Consider the following 20,053-nt stretch of genomic DNA (forward strand, 5'->3'; position numbering starts at 1 on the left):
ACCATCCCTCCCCCACAGCCTAACCATCCCTCCCCCACAGCCTTTCCCTAAACCTCCCCAGTGGTGCTAAACCTAACCCTTCTCCCTGCTGCCTAACCCTCTCTCCCCCACAGCCTAGCCCCACCACCCTAGAAGCCTAACCCTATCCCTCTCTGGGGATGCCTAACTCTAACCCCCCCACCTACCCACAGCCTAACCCTAACCATCCCACCCCTGCAGCCAAAAGCACCTCCAAGTCAGGTGTCTAGAGCGTGCAGGAAAGACTGGGCGCACATAGCCCCAGAATACAGCCCATGGCTTCAGTGGCGTCACTAGGCTGCGGCAGTGAACAGTGCCCGGAGTGAGTAGAGCAAGCGGCTTTAGGGTAGTGGGAGTGGGGGACAAAATAGATTGGGTCTTGGTCCCAGCGGTGGCTGAGAGCTATCAAGTAGGGTAAATAAGAAGCCACTTAGTGAGGAGAGCTCCAGAAAGCAGGTCTGCATGGACCACACTCCTCTTATTTATTATTTTATATACTAACAGGGGTGACAGGTGTGGTACCTCCCTGCAAAGGCAGACACAATCTCTTTCTCTTTAATACACAATTTTTACCCTAAGGTAAACAAGAACTCTCCTATGATGGGGCACTCAGGTAATATTCATGAGTGTGTGCTATATCTAATGAACCAATAGGGAAGAGAAAGAGTAAGAGAGGAAAATAGATAAGGTTGGAGAAAGTTTCTCCTAAAATATAACTTTTATTATATCAATATATAAAATAGGCGAAATATAGACATACTACATATAATACCATACAATACAACATATAACACATATACTTAAAAAGGGTACAGGTATTGGTTGTTACCAGTTGAGACGTATGAGTGTAAAAAGCTGTAATAGAGACTAAGTCGAGACTTGCTAGAGCAATTTCAGGGTTCTGCTGCCTCGTATGTGCTTTTGCATTTGTATACGTAGTTGAGAGACCCTTACTTTTGCCAGTCTCTAGAATTGTAGACAGTGCCAGAGACTAGATGGAGAGCGTCCCATTCACTTCTGCTTTTGGTTGATAACCTAAGTGGTCAGTGCAACCAATGAGAAAGCTACTGACACTTAACCTTCTCTGGTGTTAGAAAGAGTAAAGATTATATACAGGCAAGACTATATTGCAAATTTCCTGGTTCTGCTGCCATGCATGTGCTCAAGCATTATATGCATGGTGAGAGACCATTACTCATGCTAGTCTATGGAAGTAGAGATACAGCTTGTCAGTATGCACCGTGTCTCATTCACCTCAGAAATAGGCTGATGATATTATAATCAGTGCAGCCAATTCTCAGGTTACTGACACCTTGCTGCTGAAATGCTTGAAAATGCGGAAACAATGCGTTTGATTATTTAGCTGAAATAGGAAGAAATCATTGTTCTCAGCTTTAATCACAGTTAAATGTCCTGATTTTACTGTATCAACTAATCAATGTGCCGTATAACATTTCTAACAGTCTGTCCCACTCATTTTATTTCTGGGTATGTCTGGCTGTGTGTCACATTTTCAACATATATAGTGACATGTATGTTGATGGAATAATCTGCAAATCTATCAATAAAAAATAAGAATTATTCCAAAAAACCATTTATCCAGCCAGAAGTGATTTTAATACCCCTGGTTTTTCAATACATCCGTCTCATGCATTTCTGAATTAATTCAGCAACTGGTAACAGCATAAGAGTTTTATAACATATGCAGTTTAGTGAAGCATTGGTACATTGTTAATACTCATTTCCTGCTCATAACAGTATGTGGCATAGTATAGCAATTTTACCGTTAATTGAACCTAACGGACTAGCATGTGCTGATCATGATTGCGTATGGCAGACGGCTTCACTAAACAGAAAGAAAATTTATGTGTTCATACGACCTGTACCCTGGGGCCACCCGCCGTGCGCACTGGCTGGGCGCCCTAACCGCTTCCTTCCTTCAACGTACGTTTCGCCGTAGCTTGTTCACAAAGGGAGGCTGTTCCCCCCTTTGTGAACAAGCTACGGCGAAACGTACGTTGAAGGAAGGAAGCGGTTAGGGTGCCCAGCCAGTGCGCACGGCGGGTGGCCCCAGGGTACAGGTCGTATGAACACATAAATTTTCTTTCTGTTTAGTGAAGCCGTCTGCCATACGCAATCATGATCAGCACATGCTAGTCCGTTAGGTTCAATTAACGGTAAAATTGCTATACTATGCCACATACTGTTATGAGCAGGAAATGAGTATTAACAATGTACCAATGCTTCACTAAACTGCATATGTTATAAAACTCTTATGCTGTTACCAGTTGCTGAATTAATTCAGAAATGCATGAGACGGATGTATTGAAAAACCAGGGGTATTAAAATCACTTCTGGCTGGATAAATGGTTTTTTGGAATAATTCTTATTTTTTATTGATAGATTTGCAGATTATTCCATCAACATACATGTCACTATATATGTTGAAAATGTGACACACAGCCAGACATACCCAGAAATAAAATGAGTGGGACAGACTGTTAGAAATGTTATACGGCACATTGATTAGTTGATACAGTAAAATCAGGACATTTAACTGTGATTAAAGCTGAGAACAATGATTTCTTCCTATTTCAGCTAAATAATCAAACGCATTGTTTCCGCATTTTCAAGCATTTCAGCAGCAAGGTGTCAGTAACCTGAGAATTGGCTGCACTGATTATAATATCATCAGCCTATTTCTGAGGTGAATGAGACACGGTGCATACTGACAAGCTGTATCTCTACTTCCATAGACTAGCATGAGTAATGGTCTCTCACCATGCATATAATGCTTGAGCACATGCATGGCAGCAGAACCAGGAAATTTGCAATATAGTCTTGCCTGTATATAATCTTTACTCTTTCTAACACCAGAGAAGGTTAAGTGTCAGTAGCTTTCTCATTGGTTGCACTGACCACTTAGGTTATCAACCAAAAGCAGAAGTGAATGGGACGCTCTCCATCTAGTCTCTGGCACTGTCTACAATTCTAGAGACTGGCAAAAGTAAGGGTCTCTCAACTACGTATACAAATGCAAAAGCACATACGAGGCAGCAGAACCCTGAAATTGCTCTAGCAAGTCTCGACTTAGTCTCTATTACAGCTTTTTACACTCATACGTCTCAACTGGTAACAACCAATACCTGTACCCTTTTTAAGTATATGTGTTATATGTTGTATTGTATGGTATTATATGTAGTATGTCTATATTTCGCCTATTTTATATATTGATATAATAAAAGTTATATTTTAGGAGAAACTTTCTCCAACCTTATCTATTTTCCTCTCTTACTCTTTCTCTTCCCTATTGGTTCATTAGATATAGCACACACTCATGAATATTACCTGAGTGCCCCATCATAGGAGAGTTCTTGTTTACCTTAGGGTAAAAATTGTGTATTAAAATTAAAATATTAACTCTCAGGGAGCACCCCCCTATATCTGTGATTAAATTACAGACCAAATTGTAATTGATACTGAAATTTGGGGAATAGGTACTAATAAACTATATTTGAACTGTTCCCTTGGCAATTTGCCATATAGAATGTCCTTTTGAACTGTGCGGCAAGCAAACCCTTTTCCTTTTTCACAATCTCTTTCTCATCAGACTCTGCTGTCTTCCCTGCACTCTTAGATGTTCACTGCTGCCAGTAGCACACGTATGAGAAGCAGAAGTATGGCGGCAGCTGTATAGATTCTGATATGTCATTCTCTATATCATACTTACTGTACACACATCATCCTTATTACTATTGTGAATATAGAGGTAAGACACTGATGATGAGGGTGTAAGAGTGGATTATAACCCAGCAGATGATGATGATGATTGCAGTGTATAATATGGTGTATTGCATGTAAAATACATTGTTCCACACCTACTCTACTGTAGCAATATACCTTATATAAGGGCGAGTAACACATGTACAGGCTTACCAGCGTATGAGCACACACATAAAGGAATGCTACCTTACCAATGCTTCCAGGAGTAACGTTAGGAGACATTTCTCTGATCCATCAGCTCATATGACTGATGTTATTGTTCATCTAGAATCTCCAATTCATACGATATGTTCCCCATCCATTGTTTTACATTGGTGCTGACACAGGACTTGGCGAGTGACTATATCTCCATTTATACTTCATGGTTAGTTACCAGTAAAAGAGAGAGATATATCTAAGTCTTATTATAATATTACATTTGTTTACAAGATTAATATTGTTACAGAAAATGTCACATTTCCATAATGTATTTTATTTCCAGCAGATGGACACACAAGCAGGAATATCTCAGAAGGACATCTAATGTTATCCCCGGATTGTGACATAAAAGATAATGACAGAATACAGGATTCTCCAGGAGATAACCCCATTACCTCAGTGATACATCCAGCTCTATCAGCTGGTCTCTCTGATCATGGGAAATGTTCTCCTGATCACTCTGATATTGGTGCATCTGTTACAGCTCTGAGAGTAGATACAGTGTTTCCCTGTTCTATAGATGCCAAATGTTTTACACAGAACACAAAACGTATTACCCATCAGCCAGCTAAGGAAGGTGAGAGGCCATTCCCATGTTCTGAGTGTGGGAAATGTTTTGCACGGAAATCAAATCTTGTTACACATCAGAGAAGTCACACAGGTGAGAAGCCATTTTCTCGCTCTGATTGTGGGAAATGTTTAAGTAAATCACATCTTGTTATATATCACAGAAGTCATACAGGTGAGAGGCCATTTTCTTGCTCTGAGTGTGGGAAATGTTTTACATGGAAATCACAACTTGTTACACATCAGCGAAGTCACACAGGTGAGAAGCCGTTTTCTTGTTCTGAGTGTGGGAAATGTTTTTCCCAGAAATCACAACTTGTTACACATCAGAGAAGTCACACAGGTGAGAAGCCATTTTCTTGCTCTGAGTGTGGGAAATGTTTTAGATGGAAATCACAACTTGTTACACATCACAGAAGTCACACAGGTGAGAAGCCATTTTCTTGCTCTGAGTGTGGGAAACATTGTTTAAATAAATCACATCTTGTTATACATCAGAGAAGTCACACAGGTGAGAAGCCATTTTCTTGCTCTGAGTGCGGTAAATGTTTTTCCCAGAAATCACCACTTGTTACACATCAGCGAAGTCACACAGGTGAGAAGCCATTTTCTTGCTCTGAGTGCGGTAAATGTTTTTCCCAGAAATCACCACTTGTTACACATCAGCGAAGTCACACAGGTGAGAAGCCATTTTCTTGCTCTGCGTGTGGGAAATGTTTTACACGGAAATCACAACTTGTTAGACATCGGAGAACTCACACAGGTGAGAATACATTTCCATGTTCTGAGTGTGGGAAATGTTCTGCACACAAATCAGATCTTAGAAACCATGAGAGAAGTCACACAGGTGAGAAGCCATTTTCTTGCTCTGAATGTGGGAAATGTTTTACACAGAAATCACAACTTGTTACATATCAGAGAAGTCACACAGATAAGAGGCCATTTCCATGCTCTGAGAAATAAATCATCTCTTGTTGTACATATTAGACTTCATCAGGTGAGGAACCATTTCATTTTCTGGAGTATACTTATTATTGCCATACGTTGTTCTTCAAGGTTCTTATCCTATCTCCTATGCTTTTTGCAATATACATGTTACCACTGGGTGAAATAATCATATGTCATGCCCTCATCTACCACTGCTATGCAGATGACCTGTCTCTTGCTCCGGGTACTGAGAACCCAGTACCAATCCTAAATGGTTGTCTAGCTGAGCTCCAGGTGTGGGTGATGCCAGTTGGCTGTGACTCAGTCCTGGTGAAACAGGTCCTTATGATAGAAGCTCACCAACAAAGGGCAGGGCTACAGCTCAGCTTTACTACCAATCAGACTTGCCACATAACACCCATTCTCTGTTCCCTTCACCGGCTGCCTGTAAGATGGTAACTATTACATAATCTTACTGACTCTCCCAGCCCTACATGACCAGGGTCACAGGTACCAGAAGCAGCTTCTAACTCCTTACTGCCCTGCTTTCTTACTTCCATCTGCAGATGAAGGTCTGTTACCAGCAGTACCAAGAATCCCCAAGCAGTGCTGAGATGTCAGGGGTAGACAGGGTGGGTGGCACTATTGCTGTATCAGTGGCACTGTCTGGGTAATATCCCCAAGCAGAGCTGAGGGTGTACTCAGGGTGGCTGGCAGTAGTGGGGACTGCAGGAGGCAGTGTCTGTGAGACTCTTGTCCTCAAGCAGAGTTAAGGTGTCAGAGGAGGAGACAAGGTGGTGGCAGAAGCGGAAGAAGACAGGGCAGTGGCAGTAGTGGGCTGAGACAGGGAGGGTTGCAGTAGTGGGGAGAGACGGTGGTGGCAGTAGTGGGGCAGACAGGGTAAGTGGCAGTAGTGGAAGGAGACCGGGCAGGTAGCAGTAGTGGGGGAAGATGGTGGTGGCAGTACTGGGGGGAGGGTGGGTAGTAGTAGTGTGGGGGAGGCAGGGCAAATGGCATTAGTGGGGGGAGACAGGGCGGTGGCAGTAGTGGAGGGATGCAGGGCAGTTGGCAGTAGTGTGGGGGAGATGGTGGGTAGCAGTAGTGGAGGAGACAGAGCGATGGCAGTAGTGGGAGACAGGGCGGAGGCAGTAGTGGGGAAAGACAGGGTGGGTAGCAGTAGGGGGGAGACAGGGCAGGTGGCAGTAGTGGGGAGAGACAGAGTGGGAGGCAGGGTGGTGGCAGTAGTGGGGGGAGACTGGGTGGGGGGGAGACAGGGCAGGTGGCAGTAGTGGGGAAGACAGGGTGGGTGGCAGTGGGGGGGGAGACAGTAGTAGAGGGAGACAGGGCGGGTGGCAGTAGTGGGGAGAGACCGGGTGGGTGGCAGTAGTGGGGGGGGGGGGTCAGGGCGGATGGTCAAAGTGCAGTACCAGGGGCTGTAAAGAGGTGTATGGGTTCCGCACAGAATCAGTTGATAATCAGACTTAATGATGATTATGCTTCCTTATTTCTAATTAATCCCTTGTATGTGTTACTGTTATTTGCTGTGTCAGCCTTTATGTGTGTTCTGTGTAATAATCCTGAAAGTAGTGCTGCTACCAATCTCATATCATTTGTAGTAACTTGGAAAAGATGAGATATGAGGTGCACTCTGGAAGCTTATAGGGGGTTAATCAGAGATGATCGCAGATGTGACATCACGCAGCCCCCCAGAAAATTGTACCGGCCCGCCCGCGTTCGCCCCTCAGAGATGCGGCCACAATGTGTGTGTCTGTGTGGCCGATGCGCATGTGTATTTTTCCAACACCAGCAAACTGCTGCGTGCCGCTATTGCGGCTGGGTCTGAATGACCCCCATAGGCTGTTGTGCAGACTACTAAAGTATTTTTGAAGTTTAAACTATAGACAAAAATCTGTGTATTAAAGATATGTAATAAAGTTGTTTAAAAACAAAAGATTTCCGTTGAGTCTTTTTATGTGTCTGTGTATTATCTAATTTCAGGATAATTGTCGCTATGGTGACAGAAACAATTTCCTGTTAATGTGTCATTTGTGTTGTTACTTTTGTGTCCACATAGTATCAGTGTTGCTGTGTATAAATATCCCGTCTGGTGTGTAAAGGTGGGTACACACGCTGCCATTGTGACTGTGCGATTTCCCTTGAACTGTCCGGAGCCCAGAACCACCAATAGTGACTGTATGTACTTGTGATTGTGGCTATGTGTGATTGTGACAGCTCATGTGAATAGTGGGTGACATTACAGGGGGGGGTCTCTCTGTGTAACTAATAGTGGCAGACATTTTATATCAGTGCATTAATGTGGAGTGGGGGCAGTGGCCTGGCAGGAAGCTGCAATTACATCATGTGACTTCCTCTGGTTTACAAATTCCCTTCTGCTGTGTGTGTATATGTATGTATGTATTGTCAAAGTCGAAAAATATTGTAATACATATGCCTTGTACTAACCCCATGCACATGCCCGCTGCTTGTGCACTCAGTCCTCCGTTCATGCACATATTCGCAATTTGCGTAGGATCGCTCCGGGGATCATGCGCGTGATATGGGTATTTACGGCGGAGTTTGTGAGCGCGTAGAGGGTTATTAGTACATTACATATTTAACCCAAATAGTGCACATTGTACACATAGTCCCCTGCACCACATCAGAAAGAAATAGCTGTTTAAAATGATAACAGAACAAAGGGATTCACCTTTACAGGGTAGGAGGGGACAGAACAAGGTTACAAGGTGGTGTTTGGTATCCAGCTGTAGGGTATTTTAAGGGAAACATTCTGGTGTTGGTTTGAGGAAAATCGCATGTTCCTGAGGATAGTTAGATGCAGAAGCAGAATATAGGTTTAAACTGTATTTACTGTATATTATGTATGCGGGGGGAATCCAGAGGAGGCCACCCACAAGAGCAGTTGAGAAAGACATAGCCCACCTTTTCAAATCAACCTATGACCTCTCCCGTAATGAAAAGGTACATCTCTGTGTCCAATAGACAAAGGGATTACAGTGACTATTGTATTGTTTTGTTTTGTATGAAGTGAATAAAGAGAGCTTGCAGCAGGCTTGGACACACAAGACTCTGAACGCTATCTGTATGACCAGCGGAGGACCGGCTCGGGTTGCGCTTGCGAACATTCTCACGTATGTACATTCTCTGTAGCCATTATTCTGTTTAGATTTACTTGTTAGCCTGTAGTGTATGATTTGTATTGTTTTACCTTTTGGAATTAATCCACTGAGGCCTTAGAACCCTGTGGTTTCAACTACAAATCAGTGTGGTGTCTTCAATTTCCTGCAAGGAGTTTAAAGTGTATTTATCTGTATAAGGTGTATAGGCATTGATAAGGTGTACGCACTGCGGGTACTTTGTATCGCCAGCGCTACTTAAGGTTTAAAGGTGTAACATCATTGCAGTGCTTTGCTGCATAAGGTTTAAGGTGTAACATCATTGCAGTGCTTTGCTGCATAAGGTTTGAGGTGTAACATCATTGCAGTGCTTTGCTGCATAAGGTTTAAGGTGTAACATCATTGCAGTGCTTTGCTGCATAAGGTATAAGGTGTAACATCATTGCAGTGCTTTGCTGCATAAGGTTTAAGGTGTAACATAATTTCAGTGCTTTGCTGCATAAGGTTTAAGGTGTAACATCATTGCAGTGCTTTGCTGCATAAGGTTTAAGGTGTAACATCATTGCAGTGCTTTGCTGCATGAGGTTTAAGCTGTAACATCATTGCAGTGCTTTGCTGCATGAGGTTTAAGGTGTAACATCATTGCAGTGCTTTGCTGCATAAGGTTTAAGGTGTAACATCATTGCAGAGCTTTGCTGCATAAGGTTTAAGGTGTAACATCATTGCAGTGCTTTGCTGCATGAGGTTTAAGCTGTAACATCATTGCAGTGCTTTGCTGCATGAGGTTTAAGGTGTAACATCATTGCAGTGCTTTGCTGCATGAGGTTTAAGCTGTAACATCATTGCAGTGCTTTGCTGCATAAGGTTTAAGGTGTAACATCATTGCAGAGCTTTGCTGCATAAGGTTTAAGGTGTAACATCATTGCAGTGCTTTGCTGCATAAGGTTTAAGGTGTAACATCATTGCAGAGCTTTGCTGCATAAGGTTTAAGGTGTAACATCATTGCAGTGCTTTGCTGCATAAGGTTTAAGGTGTAACATAATTGCAGTGCTTTGCTGCATAAGGTTTAAGGTGTAACATCATTGCAGTGCTTTGCTGCATAAGGTTTAAGGTGTAACATCATTGCAGAGCTTTGCTGCATAAGGTTTAAAGTGTAACATCATTGCAGAGCTTTGCTGCATAAGGTTTAAGGTGTAACATCATTGCAGTGCTTTGCTGCATAAGGTTTAAGGTGTAACATCATTGCAGTGCTTTGCTGCATAAGGTTTAAGGTGTAACATCATTGCAGTGCTTTGCTGCATAAGGTTTAAGGTGTAACATCATTGCAGTGCTTTGCTGCATAAGGTTTAAGGTGTAACATCATTGCAGAGCTTTGCTGCATAAGGTTTAAAGTGTAACATCATTGCAGTGCTTTGCTGCATAAGGTTTAAGGTGTAACATCATTGCAGAGCTTTGCTGCATAAGGTTTAAGGTGTAACATCATTGCAGAGCTTTGCTGCATAAGGTTTAAGGTGTAACATCATTGCAGTGCTTTGCTGCATAAGGTTTAAAGTGTAATCATATCATTGCATTGTATAACTGTATAAGGTTTTTAAGGTGTATTAATTGTGTGTGCGCACGCTGTGTGTGCTTTGTACCCACAGTGCGGCGTTTGTACGCTGAGTGCGTACACGGTACAGGACTCTGTACGCAAAATAGCATACGAAGTACGTAGCGTGAGCTAGCGACCGCAGCAGCTCCATGGTAAAGGTGTGTTTAAAGGTATAGCTTTATGGTTTAAGATAATGTCGACATTATCAGTATGTAGATATATATATATATATATATATATATATATATATATATAAATTATTATTATTTATGTCTGTTGAAAGGTTGAGTTTTTTTTTTTTTTTTAATTGTACGGGAATTAGGATTGTTGTATTTAAAATGAATTTACCTGACCCTTGCCTGGAGATGTCCATGTATGAAGGTATGGGAGATACCTGCTGCAGCCCCTTCTACTTACATTTGGGAGGTCCGGTTGTATTGGGGGAATTAGAAGCAAATAGTAAATAATACATTGGCTCCATAACGTCTCGCTGACCCTCTGATTCTTACACAAATACACTCCTATAAGCGCTCTTATTAAATAAGATGATATACATTCCTTATCTATTGAGCAGTAATGTCCTTCATCTCCGGACTCTTCCTTGTATTCACACAAAGTATCAGAGATGGACTCCCAGTTTCATTATGTATGGAAAAATAGGATTTCTCTGACGTCCTAGTGGATGCTGGGAACTCCGTAAGGACCATGGGGAATAGCGGCTCCGCAGGAGACCGGGCACAAAAGTAAAGCTTTAGGACTTCCTGGTGTGCACTGGCTCCTCCCCCTATGACCCTCCTCCAAGCCTCAGTTAGATTTTTGTGCCCGACCGAGCAGGGTGCAATCTAGGGGGCTCTCCTGAGTTTCTTAGAAAAAGTTTAGTTTTAGGTTTTTTATTTTCAGTGAGACCTGCTGGCAACAGGCTCACTGCATCGAGGGACTAAGGGGAGAAGAAGCGAACCTACCTGCTTGCAGCCAGCTTGGGCTTCTTAGGCTGCTGGACACCATTAGCTCCAGAGGGACCGAACACAGGCCCAGCCTCGGAGTCCGGTCCCAGAGCCGCGCCGCCGGCCCCCTTACAGAGCCAGAAGCAAGAAGAGGTCCGGAAAAATCGGCGGCAGAAGACATCAGTCTTTAACAAGGTAGCGCACAGCACTGCAGCTGTGCGCCATTGCTCCTCAGGCACACTTCACACTCCGGTCACTGAGGGTGCAGGGCGCTAGGGGGGGGCGCCCTGAGCAGCAATATAAACACCATGGCTGGCGAAAATACATCACATATAGCCCCCAGGGATATATGGATGTATTTTAACCCCTGCCAGAACTCACCAAAAAGCGGGAGAAAAGTCAGCCGAGAAGGGGGCGGGGCCTATCTCCTCAGCACACGGGCGCCATTTTCCATCACAGCTCCGCTGGAAGGACGTCTCCCTGACTCTCCCCTGCAGTCCTGCACTACAGAAAAGGGTAAAAAAGAGAGGGGGGGGCACTAATTTGGCGCAGTTTGATAATACCAGCAGCTATAAAGGAAAAGCACATTATATAGTGGTATTCCTGTGTATATATAGCGCTCTGGTGTGTGCTGGCATACTCTCCCTCTGTCTCTCCAAAGGGCTAGTGGGGTCCTGTCCTCTATCAGAGCATTCCCTGTGTGTGTGCGGTGTGTCGGTACGATTGTGTCGACATGTTTGAGGAGGAAAATGAGGTGGAGGCGGAGCAATTGCCTATAATAGAGTTGTCACCCCCTAGGGAGTCGACACCTGAGTGGATGAGCTTATGGAAGGAATTGCGTGACAGTCTCAGCTCTTTACGAAAGACAGTTGACGACATGAGACAGCCGGCTACTCAGCTTGTGCCTGTCCAGGGGTCTCAAAGGCCATCAGGGGCTCTAAAACGCCCGTTACCTCAGATGGCAGATACAGACGCCGACACAGATACTGACTCCAGTGTCGACGATGAAGAGACGATTGTGACTTCCAGTAGGGCCACACGTTACATGATTGAGGCAATGAAAAATGTTTTGCATATTTCTGATAATACAAGTACCACTAAAAAGGGTATTATGTTTGGTGAGAAAAAACTGCCTGTAGTTTTTCCTGCATCCGAGGAATTAAATGAAGTGTGTGATGAGGCGTGGGTTTCCCCCGATAAAAAACTGATAATTCCTAAAAGGTTATTGGCATCATACCCTTTCCCGCCAGAGGATAGGGCACGTTGGGAAACACCCCCTAGGGTGGATAAAGCGCTCACACGCTTGTCTAAACAGGTGGCCCTACCCTCTCCTGATACGGCCGCCCTAAAGGAACCTGCCGACAGAAAGCAGGAGAATATCCTAAAATGTATATACACTCACACGGATGTTATATTGCGACCAGCAATCGCATCAGCCTGGATGTGCAGTGCTGGGGTGGCGTGGTCGGATTCCCTGACTGAAAATATTGATACCCTAGATAGGGACAGTATATTACTGACTATAGAGCATTTAAAAGATGCATTTTTATATATGCGTGATGCGCAGAGGGATATTTGCCGACTGGCATCAAGAGTTAGCGCGCTGTCCATTTCTGCCAGAAGAGGGTTATGGACGCGGCAGTGGTCAGGTGATGCGGATTCCAAAAGGCATATGGAAGTATTGCCTTATAAAGGGGAGGAGTTATTTGTGGTAGGTCTATCAGACCTGGTAGCCACGGCAACTGCTGGAAAATCCACATTTTTACCCCAGGTAGCCTCTCAACATAAGAAGACGCCGTATTATCAGGCGCAGTCCTTTCGGCCCCATAAGGGCAAGCGGGCAAAAGGCTCCTCATTTCTGCCCCATGGCAGAGGGAGAGGAAAAAGGCTGCAGCAAACAGCCAGTTCCCAGGAACAGAAGCCTTCTTCCGCCTCTGCCAAGTCCTCAGCATGACGCTGGGGCTTTACAAGCGGACTCAGGCACGGTGGGGGCCCGTCTCAAGAATTTCAGCACGCAGTGGGCTCACTCGCAAGTGGACCCCTGGATCCTTCAGGTGGTATCTCAGGGCTACAAATTGGAATTCGAGACGTCTCCCCCTCGCCGTTTCCTAAAGTCTGCTTTACCGACGTCTCCCTCCGACAGGGAGGCAGTATTGGAAGCCATTCACAAGCTGTATTCCCAGCAGGTGATAGTCAAGGTACCCCTCCTGCAACAGGGAAAGGGGTATTATTCCACACTGTTTGTGGTACCGAAGCCGGACGGCTCGGTGAGACCAATTTTAAATCTAAAGTGATTGCAAACCTGGAAGAAGGGGATTATATGGTGTCTCTGGACATCAAGTATGCTTACCTCCATGTCCCAATTTACCCTTCTCACCAAGGGTACCTCAGGTTTGTGGTACAGAACTGTCACTATCAGTTTCAGACGCTGCCGTTTGGATTGTCCACGGCACCCCGGGTCTTTACCAAGGTAATGGCCGAAATGATGATACTCCTTCGAAGGAAGGGAGTTTTAGTTATCCCTTACTTGGACGATCTCCTGATAAGGGCAAGATCCAGGGAACAGTTGGAAGTCGGGGTAGCACTATCTCAGGTAGTGTTGCGGCAGCACGGTTGGATTCTCAATATTCCAAAATCGCAGCTGATCCTGACGACACGTCTTCTATTCCTAGGGATGATCCTGGACACAGTCCAGAAAAAGGTGTTGCTCCCGGAGGAGAAAGCCAGGGAGTTATCCGAGCTAGTCAGAAACCTCCTAAAACCAGGCCAAGTCTCAGTGCATCAATGCACAAGGGTCCTGGGAAAAATGGTGGCTTCCTACGAAGCAATCCCATTCGGCAGATTCCACGCAAGAACTTTTCAGTGGGATCTGCTAGACAAATGGTCCGGGTCGCATCTTCAGATGCATCAGCGGATAATCTTGTCACCAAAGACAAGGGTGTCTCTCCTGTGGTGATTGCAGAGTGCTCATCTTCTAGAGGGCCGCAGATTCGGCATTCAGGACTGGGTCCTGGTGACCACGGATGCCAGCCTGAGAGGCTGGGGAGCAGTCACACAGGGAAGGAATTTTTCAGGGCTTGTGGTCAAGCCTGGAGACATCACTTCACATAAATATCCTGGAGCTAAGGGCCATTTACAATGCTCTAAGCCTAGCAAGAGCTCTGCTTCAAGGTCAGCCGGTGCTGATCCAGTCAGACAACATCACGGCAGTCACCCACGTAAACAGACAGGGCGGCACAAGAAGCAGGAGGGCAATGGCAGAAGCTGCAAGAATTCTTCGCTGGGCGGAAAATCATGTGATAGCACTGTCAGCAGTGTTCATTCCGGGAGTGGACAACTGGGAAGCAGACTTCCTCAGCAGGCACGACCTCCACCCGGGAGAGTGGGGACTTCACCCAGAAGTCTTCCACATGATTGTGAACCATTGGGAAAAACCAAAGGTGGACATGATGGCGTCCCGCCTCAACAAAAAACTAGACAGGTATTGCGCCAGGTCATGGGACCCTCAGGCAATAGCTGTGGACGCTCTGGTAACACCGTGGGTGTACCAGTTAGTGTATGTGTTCCCTCCTCTGCCTCTCATACCCAAGGTACTGAGAATTATAAGACGGAGAGGAGTAAGAACTATACTCGTGGCTCCGGATTGGCCAAGAAGGACTTGGTACCCGGAACTTCAAGAGATGCTCACAGAGGACCCGTGGCCTCTACCTCTAAGAAGGGACCTGCCCCAGCAAGGACCCTGTCTGTTCCAAGACTTACCGCGGCTGCGTTTGACGGCATGGCGGTTGAACGCCGGATCCTGAAGGAAAAAGGCATTCCGGATGAAGTCATCCCTACCCTGATCAAAGCCAGGAAGGATGTAACCGCACAGCATTATCACCGTATTTGGCGTAAATATGTTGCGTGGTGCGAGGCCAGGAAGGCCCCTACAGAGGAATTTCAACTGGGTCGTTTCCTGCATTTCCTGCAAACAGGAGTGTCTATGGGCCTAAAATTAGAGTCCATTAAGGTTAAAATTTCGTCCCTGTCAATTTTCTTCCAGAAAGAACTGGCTTCGGTTCCTGAAGTTCAGACGTTTGTCAAGGGGGTACTGCATATACAGCCTCCTTTTGTGCCTCCAGTGGCACCTTGGGATCTCAATGTAGTTTTGGGGTTCCTAAAATCACATTGGTTTGAACCACTCACCACTGTGGACTTAAAATATCTCACATGGAAAGTGGTAATGCTGTTGGCCCTGGCTTCGGCCAGGCGTGTGTCAGAATTGGCGGCTTTATCCTATAAAAGCCCTTACCTAATTTTTCATACGGACAGGGCAGAATTGAGGACTCGTCCTCAATTTCTCCCTAAGGTTGTTTCAGCGTTTCACCTGAACCAGCCTATTGTGGTACCTGCGGCTACTAGGGACTTGGAGGACTCCAAGTTGCTGGATGTAGTCAGGGCCCTGAAAATATATGTTTCCAGAACGGCTGGAGTCAGGAAATCTGACTCGCTGTTTATCCTGTATGCACCCAACAAGCTGGGTGCTCCTGCTTCTAAGCAGACTATTGCTCGTTGGATTTGTAGTACAATTCAGCTTGCACATTCTGTGGCAGGCCTGCCACAACCAAAATCTGTAAAAGCCCATTCCACAAGGAAGGTGGGCTCATCTTGGGCGGCTGCCCGAGGGGTCTCGGCTTTACAACTTTGCCGAGCAGCTACTTGGTCAGGGGCAAACACGTTTGCTAAATTCTACAAATTTGATACCCTGGCTGAGGAGGACCTGGAGTTCTCTCATTCGGTGCTGCAGAGTCATCCGCACTCTCCAGCCCGTTTGGGAGCTTTGGTATAATCCCCATGGTCCTTACGGAGTTCCCAGCATCCACTAGGACGTCAGAGGAAATAAGAATTTACTTACCGATAATTCTATTTCTCGTAGTCCGTAGTGGATGCTGGGCGCCCATCCCAAGTGCGGATTGTCTGCAATACTTGTACATAGTTGTTGTTACATAAATCGGGTTATTGTTGTTGTGAGCCATGTTTCCAGAGGCTCCTCTGTTATCATGCTGTTAACTGGGTTCAGATCACAGGTTGTACGGTGTGATTGGTGTGGCTGGTATGAGTCTTACCCGGGATTCAAAATCCTTCCTTATTGTGTACGCTCGTCTGGGCACAGTATCCTAACTGAGGCTTGGAGGAGGGTCATAGGGGGAGGAGCCAGTGCACACCAGGTAGTCCTAAAGCTTTACTTTTGTGCCCGGTCTCCTGCGGAGCCGCTATTCCCCATGGTCCTATCCATAGTATCTAAGTTCTCTAGTAAGGTGCCTGACCACTTTACTATGGCTTTAGAAATCCACGCACAAGCAATAATGGGCCTTAAAGCCATGCCTGTAGCAGTGTATAGTGATTTGAGCATAGTCTCAATCTTGCAATGAGCCGGCTCCTTTAAGGCGGTTGAACCAGGGACAGGTAAAACCACCTTTTTAGACAGCCTAGATACAGAAGCATCTCCTATAGGTGGGTTTTCCCACTTCTTCCTATCCTCTTCAGGGAAAGGGAAAACAATGAGAATTCTTTTAGGGATCTAGGCCCTCATTCCAAGTTGTTCGCTCTGTAAATTTCTTCGCATCGCAGTGTATTTCCGCTTAGTGCGCATGCGCAATGTTCGCACTGCGACTGCGCCAAGTAAATTTGCTGTGCAGTTAGGTATTTTACTCACGGCATTTCCTTCGCTCTGGCGATCGGAGTGTGATTGACAGGAAGTGGGTGTTTCTGGGCGGAAACAGGCCGTTTTATGGGCGTGTGGGAAAAAACGCTACCGTTTCTGGGAATAACGCGGGAATGGCTGGAGAAACGGAGGAGTGTCTGGGCGAACGCTGGGTGTGTTTGTGACGTCAAACCAGGAACGACAAGCACTGAACTGATCGCACTGGAAGAGTAAGTATCGAGCTACTCAGAAACTGCACAGAGAAGTTTTTTCGCAATATTGCGAATCCTTCGTTCGCAATTTTGAAAAGCTAAGATTCACTCCCAGTAGGCGGCGGCTTAGCGTGTGCAATGCTGCTAAAAACAGCTTGCGAGCGAACAACTCGGAATGACCCCCCTGGAATTTTTTCTCTGGGTTTTCCCAGGATTTTTCAAACAAGGAGTTTAACTCCTTAGAAGCAGGGAAGGTAAGCGAGGACTTCTTATTTACTGTAAAATAAGATTCCTCTACTTGTTCAGGAACCTTCTCAAAATATGCAAAACATCCCTAATGGCTTCAATCATTAGCTGCACCAGTGGCTCCTAGTGGACACGTCTATACCCCATGGTACTAAATTGGACCCCAGCATCCTCTAGGATGTAAGAGAAAAATGAAACAAACAATGTGTAGAATTGGCTGCAAGTAGATGGTCTTGGCTCAGCCCACTGAATCCCCAGAAAGAGAAGGATGGTGTGTGTAAAAAACAGCGTACCCCAGCTCACAGATAAGTCACACCAGCTGTGTGCATAAAGGTATCTTTGTCTTCATTAACCACTTAACTGACGATTTATTTTGCAGAAAACCGCTCTGAAATTTTTTGGGTTTTTTATGAGTGAATTAGGTGAAGAACATGAATTTAACCCTATCCCAAATGATTTTAGTAAAAAAAAGGCAATTGAAAAAAAAATATTTTCCCCCAAACATCGATAGGTAACATCGTGACCATCGGAGCATTAGGAACATCGTGGCTTTCATTTTGAAAGCCGGGACAGCCTGCAGGTATACAGGGGGCGTCTGGGGGTGGCTTGGGAGGGTTAAGTTACACTCCCCAGTGGCTGCCATTGTGTGCAGCCGCTGGAGGGGGGATCCTGCCGTGCTGACCAATCAGCAGTGATCGGCAGCACGGCTGACACGGGGAGAGTACAGGGAGGCAGAGACCTTCCGGTCCCTCTGACAGCAGCAGCGGAGGGAAGTTTCTCTAATACAGTTTCTGCTAATACAGTTTATCTGACTGGTCGCATCCTGTGCGACCAGGTCAGATAGAGCACTTGCAGGCATGGTCGCATCTGATGCCACCATGCCAGGCAAAGTGGTTAAAGACCATGTGACCTTCACCAAAAGGAATTCAGAGAGATATGTACCATTACTCACTTATAAAAATAGGATTTTGTACTGTTTTTGTTACTGATCACTCTCAATAAAAATTCTAACTTTAAAAAAAAAAATAGGATTTTGGTACTTACCAGGTAAATCCTTTCTTTGAATCCATAGGGGGCACTGGAGTACTTTTGGGATATGGACGGCTTTAGCAGAACAAGGCACTGAATATTTAAATTTAGTAAGTCTCCTCCCCTCCATATCCCAGAGTACCTCTGTGTTTTTTACTGAGCAGAACAGGAGCGATAGAGAGGATGAACAATGGAGAATTACATATAACATTATAACATAACGGACAACAATAAAGTTGACACATAACATAACTGACAACTAAACAGTTGACACCATAACCGATAGAACTTGAAAATTTGAACAAATCGGTGAGAATGTATTACCATAAGATCCACTAAACTTACCACAAACCAGGTAACACTGCTCTGGGTGGGCGTCCAGTGCCCCCTATGGATTCAAAGAAAAGGATTTATCTGGTAAGTACCAAAATCCTATTTTCTTTTTCATCCACTAGGGGTCACTGGAGTACTCTTGGGACGTACCAAAGCTTCCCCCTTGGGCGGGAGAGCTGTTTGGCACCTGTAACACTAGGCGGCCAAAGCTAGATGCTGATGCCGCAAACGTATCAAACTTGTAAAAGCGCACAAATGTGTGCACTAAAGACCATGTAGCCGCACGGCAAAGCTGTGTCGTAGAAGCTCCACGACTCGCTGCCCATGACGTTCCCACAGCACGTGTGGAATGAGCTGTTACTGATGTAGGCGGCTGTAACCTAGCATGAAGGTAAGCCTGACGTATGGTCAGTTTAATCCATCTAGATAAGGTCTGCTTAGAAGCTGGCCAACCCATCTTGGCAGCATCATAGAGAACAAACAACGTATCCGTCTTACGAACTGTAGACGTTCGGGATACATAAACGTGTAGTGCGCGTACCACATCCAAAGTTCCAGAATTTACTGTTAACACAGGAACTACTATTGGTTGATTGATGTGAAAAGATGACACTACCTTTGGTAAGAAAGCGGGATTCGTCCGAAGTTCCGCTCTGTCATCATAAAACACCAAATACGGTGTGTCAAAGTCAAAAAATATCATGATCCACATATCTTGTACTAACCCCAATGCACATGCCCGCTGCTCGTGCACCCACTCCCCCGTACGTACGCATCCCCTCAGGTTGCGTAAGGGACGCTCCAACGTCTCGTGCGCATGGAGATGTGTATTTACCGCAGAGTTTGTGAGCGTCTAGCGAGCGACTCGATCGCAACATATTTAACCCAAATAGTGTGTTTTATAGATAATATTCCCCTAGACAACGTCAGCAAGTATGTTTAGTGTAAATGGTTCCTGGACAGAGGGATTCCTCTTTGCATGATATGAAGGGTCAGATAAAGGTTGAAAGGTGGTGTCTAGTATCCAGCTGTAGAGTATTTCAATTGTAACATTTCGGTGTTGGTTAGGAAACGATCGCTCGCTCGCTCCTGTACAAAAGTAGTTTATAGACATTTACTGTATTTGCTGTTCATTATCCATGCGGTGGGAATCCTGAGTATACCTCCCACCTGAGCAGTTGGAAATAGACACAGCCCACCTGTTCAAACCCACCTCTGACCTTTTGTTATAATGCAGAGACACATTCCTGTGTCCAATGAACAATGAGATTATAGGGACCATTGTATTGTGAATGTATGCTGTGTATATAAGGACCACCATCGCCTGGGCCAGTCACTCACTCTCTCTGAAAGGCTTTCTCATTGAATGCTGAGGGCTGGATCCAGGA

At 45.2% G+C, this 20,053-nt stretch overlaps 1 protein-coding gene and 1 pseudogene across 1 annotated transcript in view; one reads left to right on the forward strand and one right to left on the reverse strand.

Moving 5' to 3' along the window:
- Positions 1-6,456, forward strand: part of LOC134983233 (oocyte zinc finger protein XlCOF22-like) — a 36,716-nt gene extending 30,260 nt beyond the window's left edge. Inside the window, exon 7 of the mRNA XM_063948967.1 lies at positions 4,286-6,456. Within this exon, the coding sequence (XP_063805037.1) occupies positions 4,286-5,529 (1,244 nt within the window). The 3' untranslated portion in view covers positions 5,530-6,456. The remainder of the gene's footprint in view (positions 1-4,285) is intronic.
- The window catches only part of LOC134983225 (zinc finger protein 271-like), a 152,442-nt pseudogene that overhangs the window by 91,834 nt on the left and 40,555 nt on the right, over positions 1-20,053 (reverse strand).

Source organism: Pseudophryne corroboree (genome assembly GCF_028390025.1).
Source record: "Pseudophryne corroboree isolate aPseCor3 chromosome 3 unlocalized genomic scaffold, aPseCor3.hap2 SUPER_3_unloc_10, whole genome shotgun sequence".
NCBI lineage: Eukaryota > Metazoa > Chordata > Amphibia > Anura > Myobatrachidae > Pseudophryne > Pseudophryne corroboree.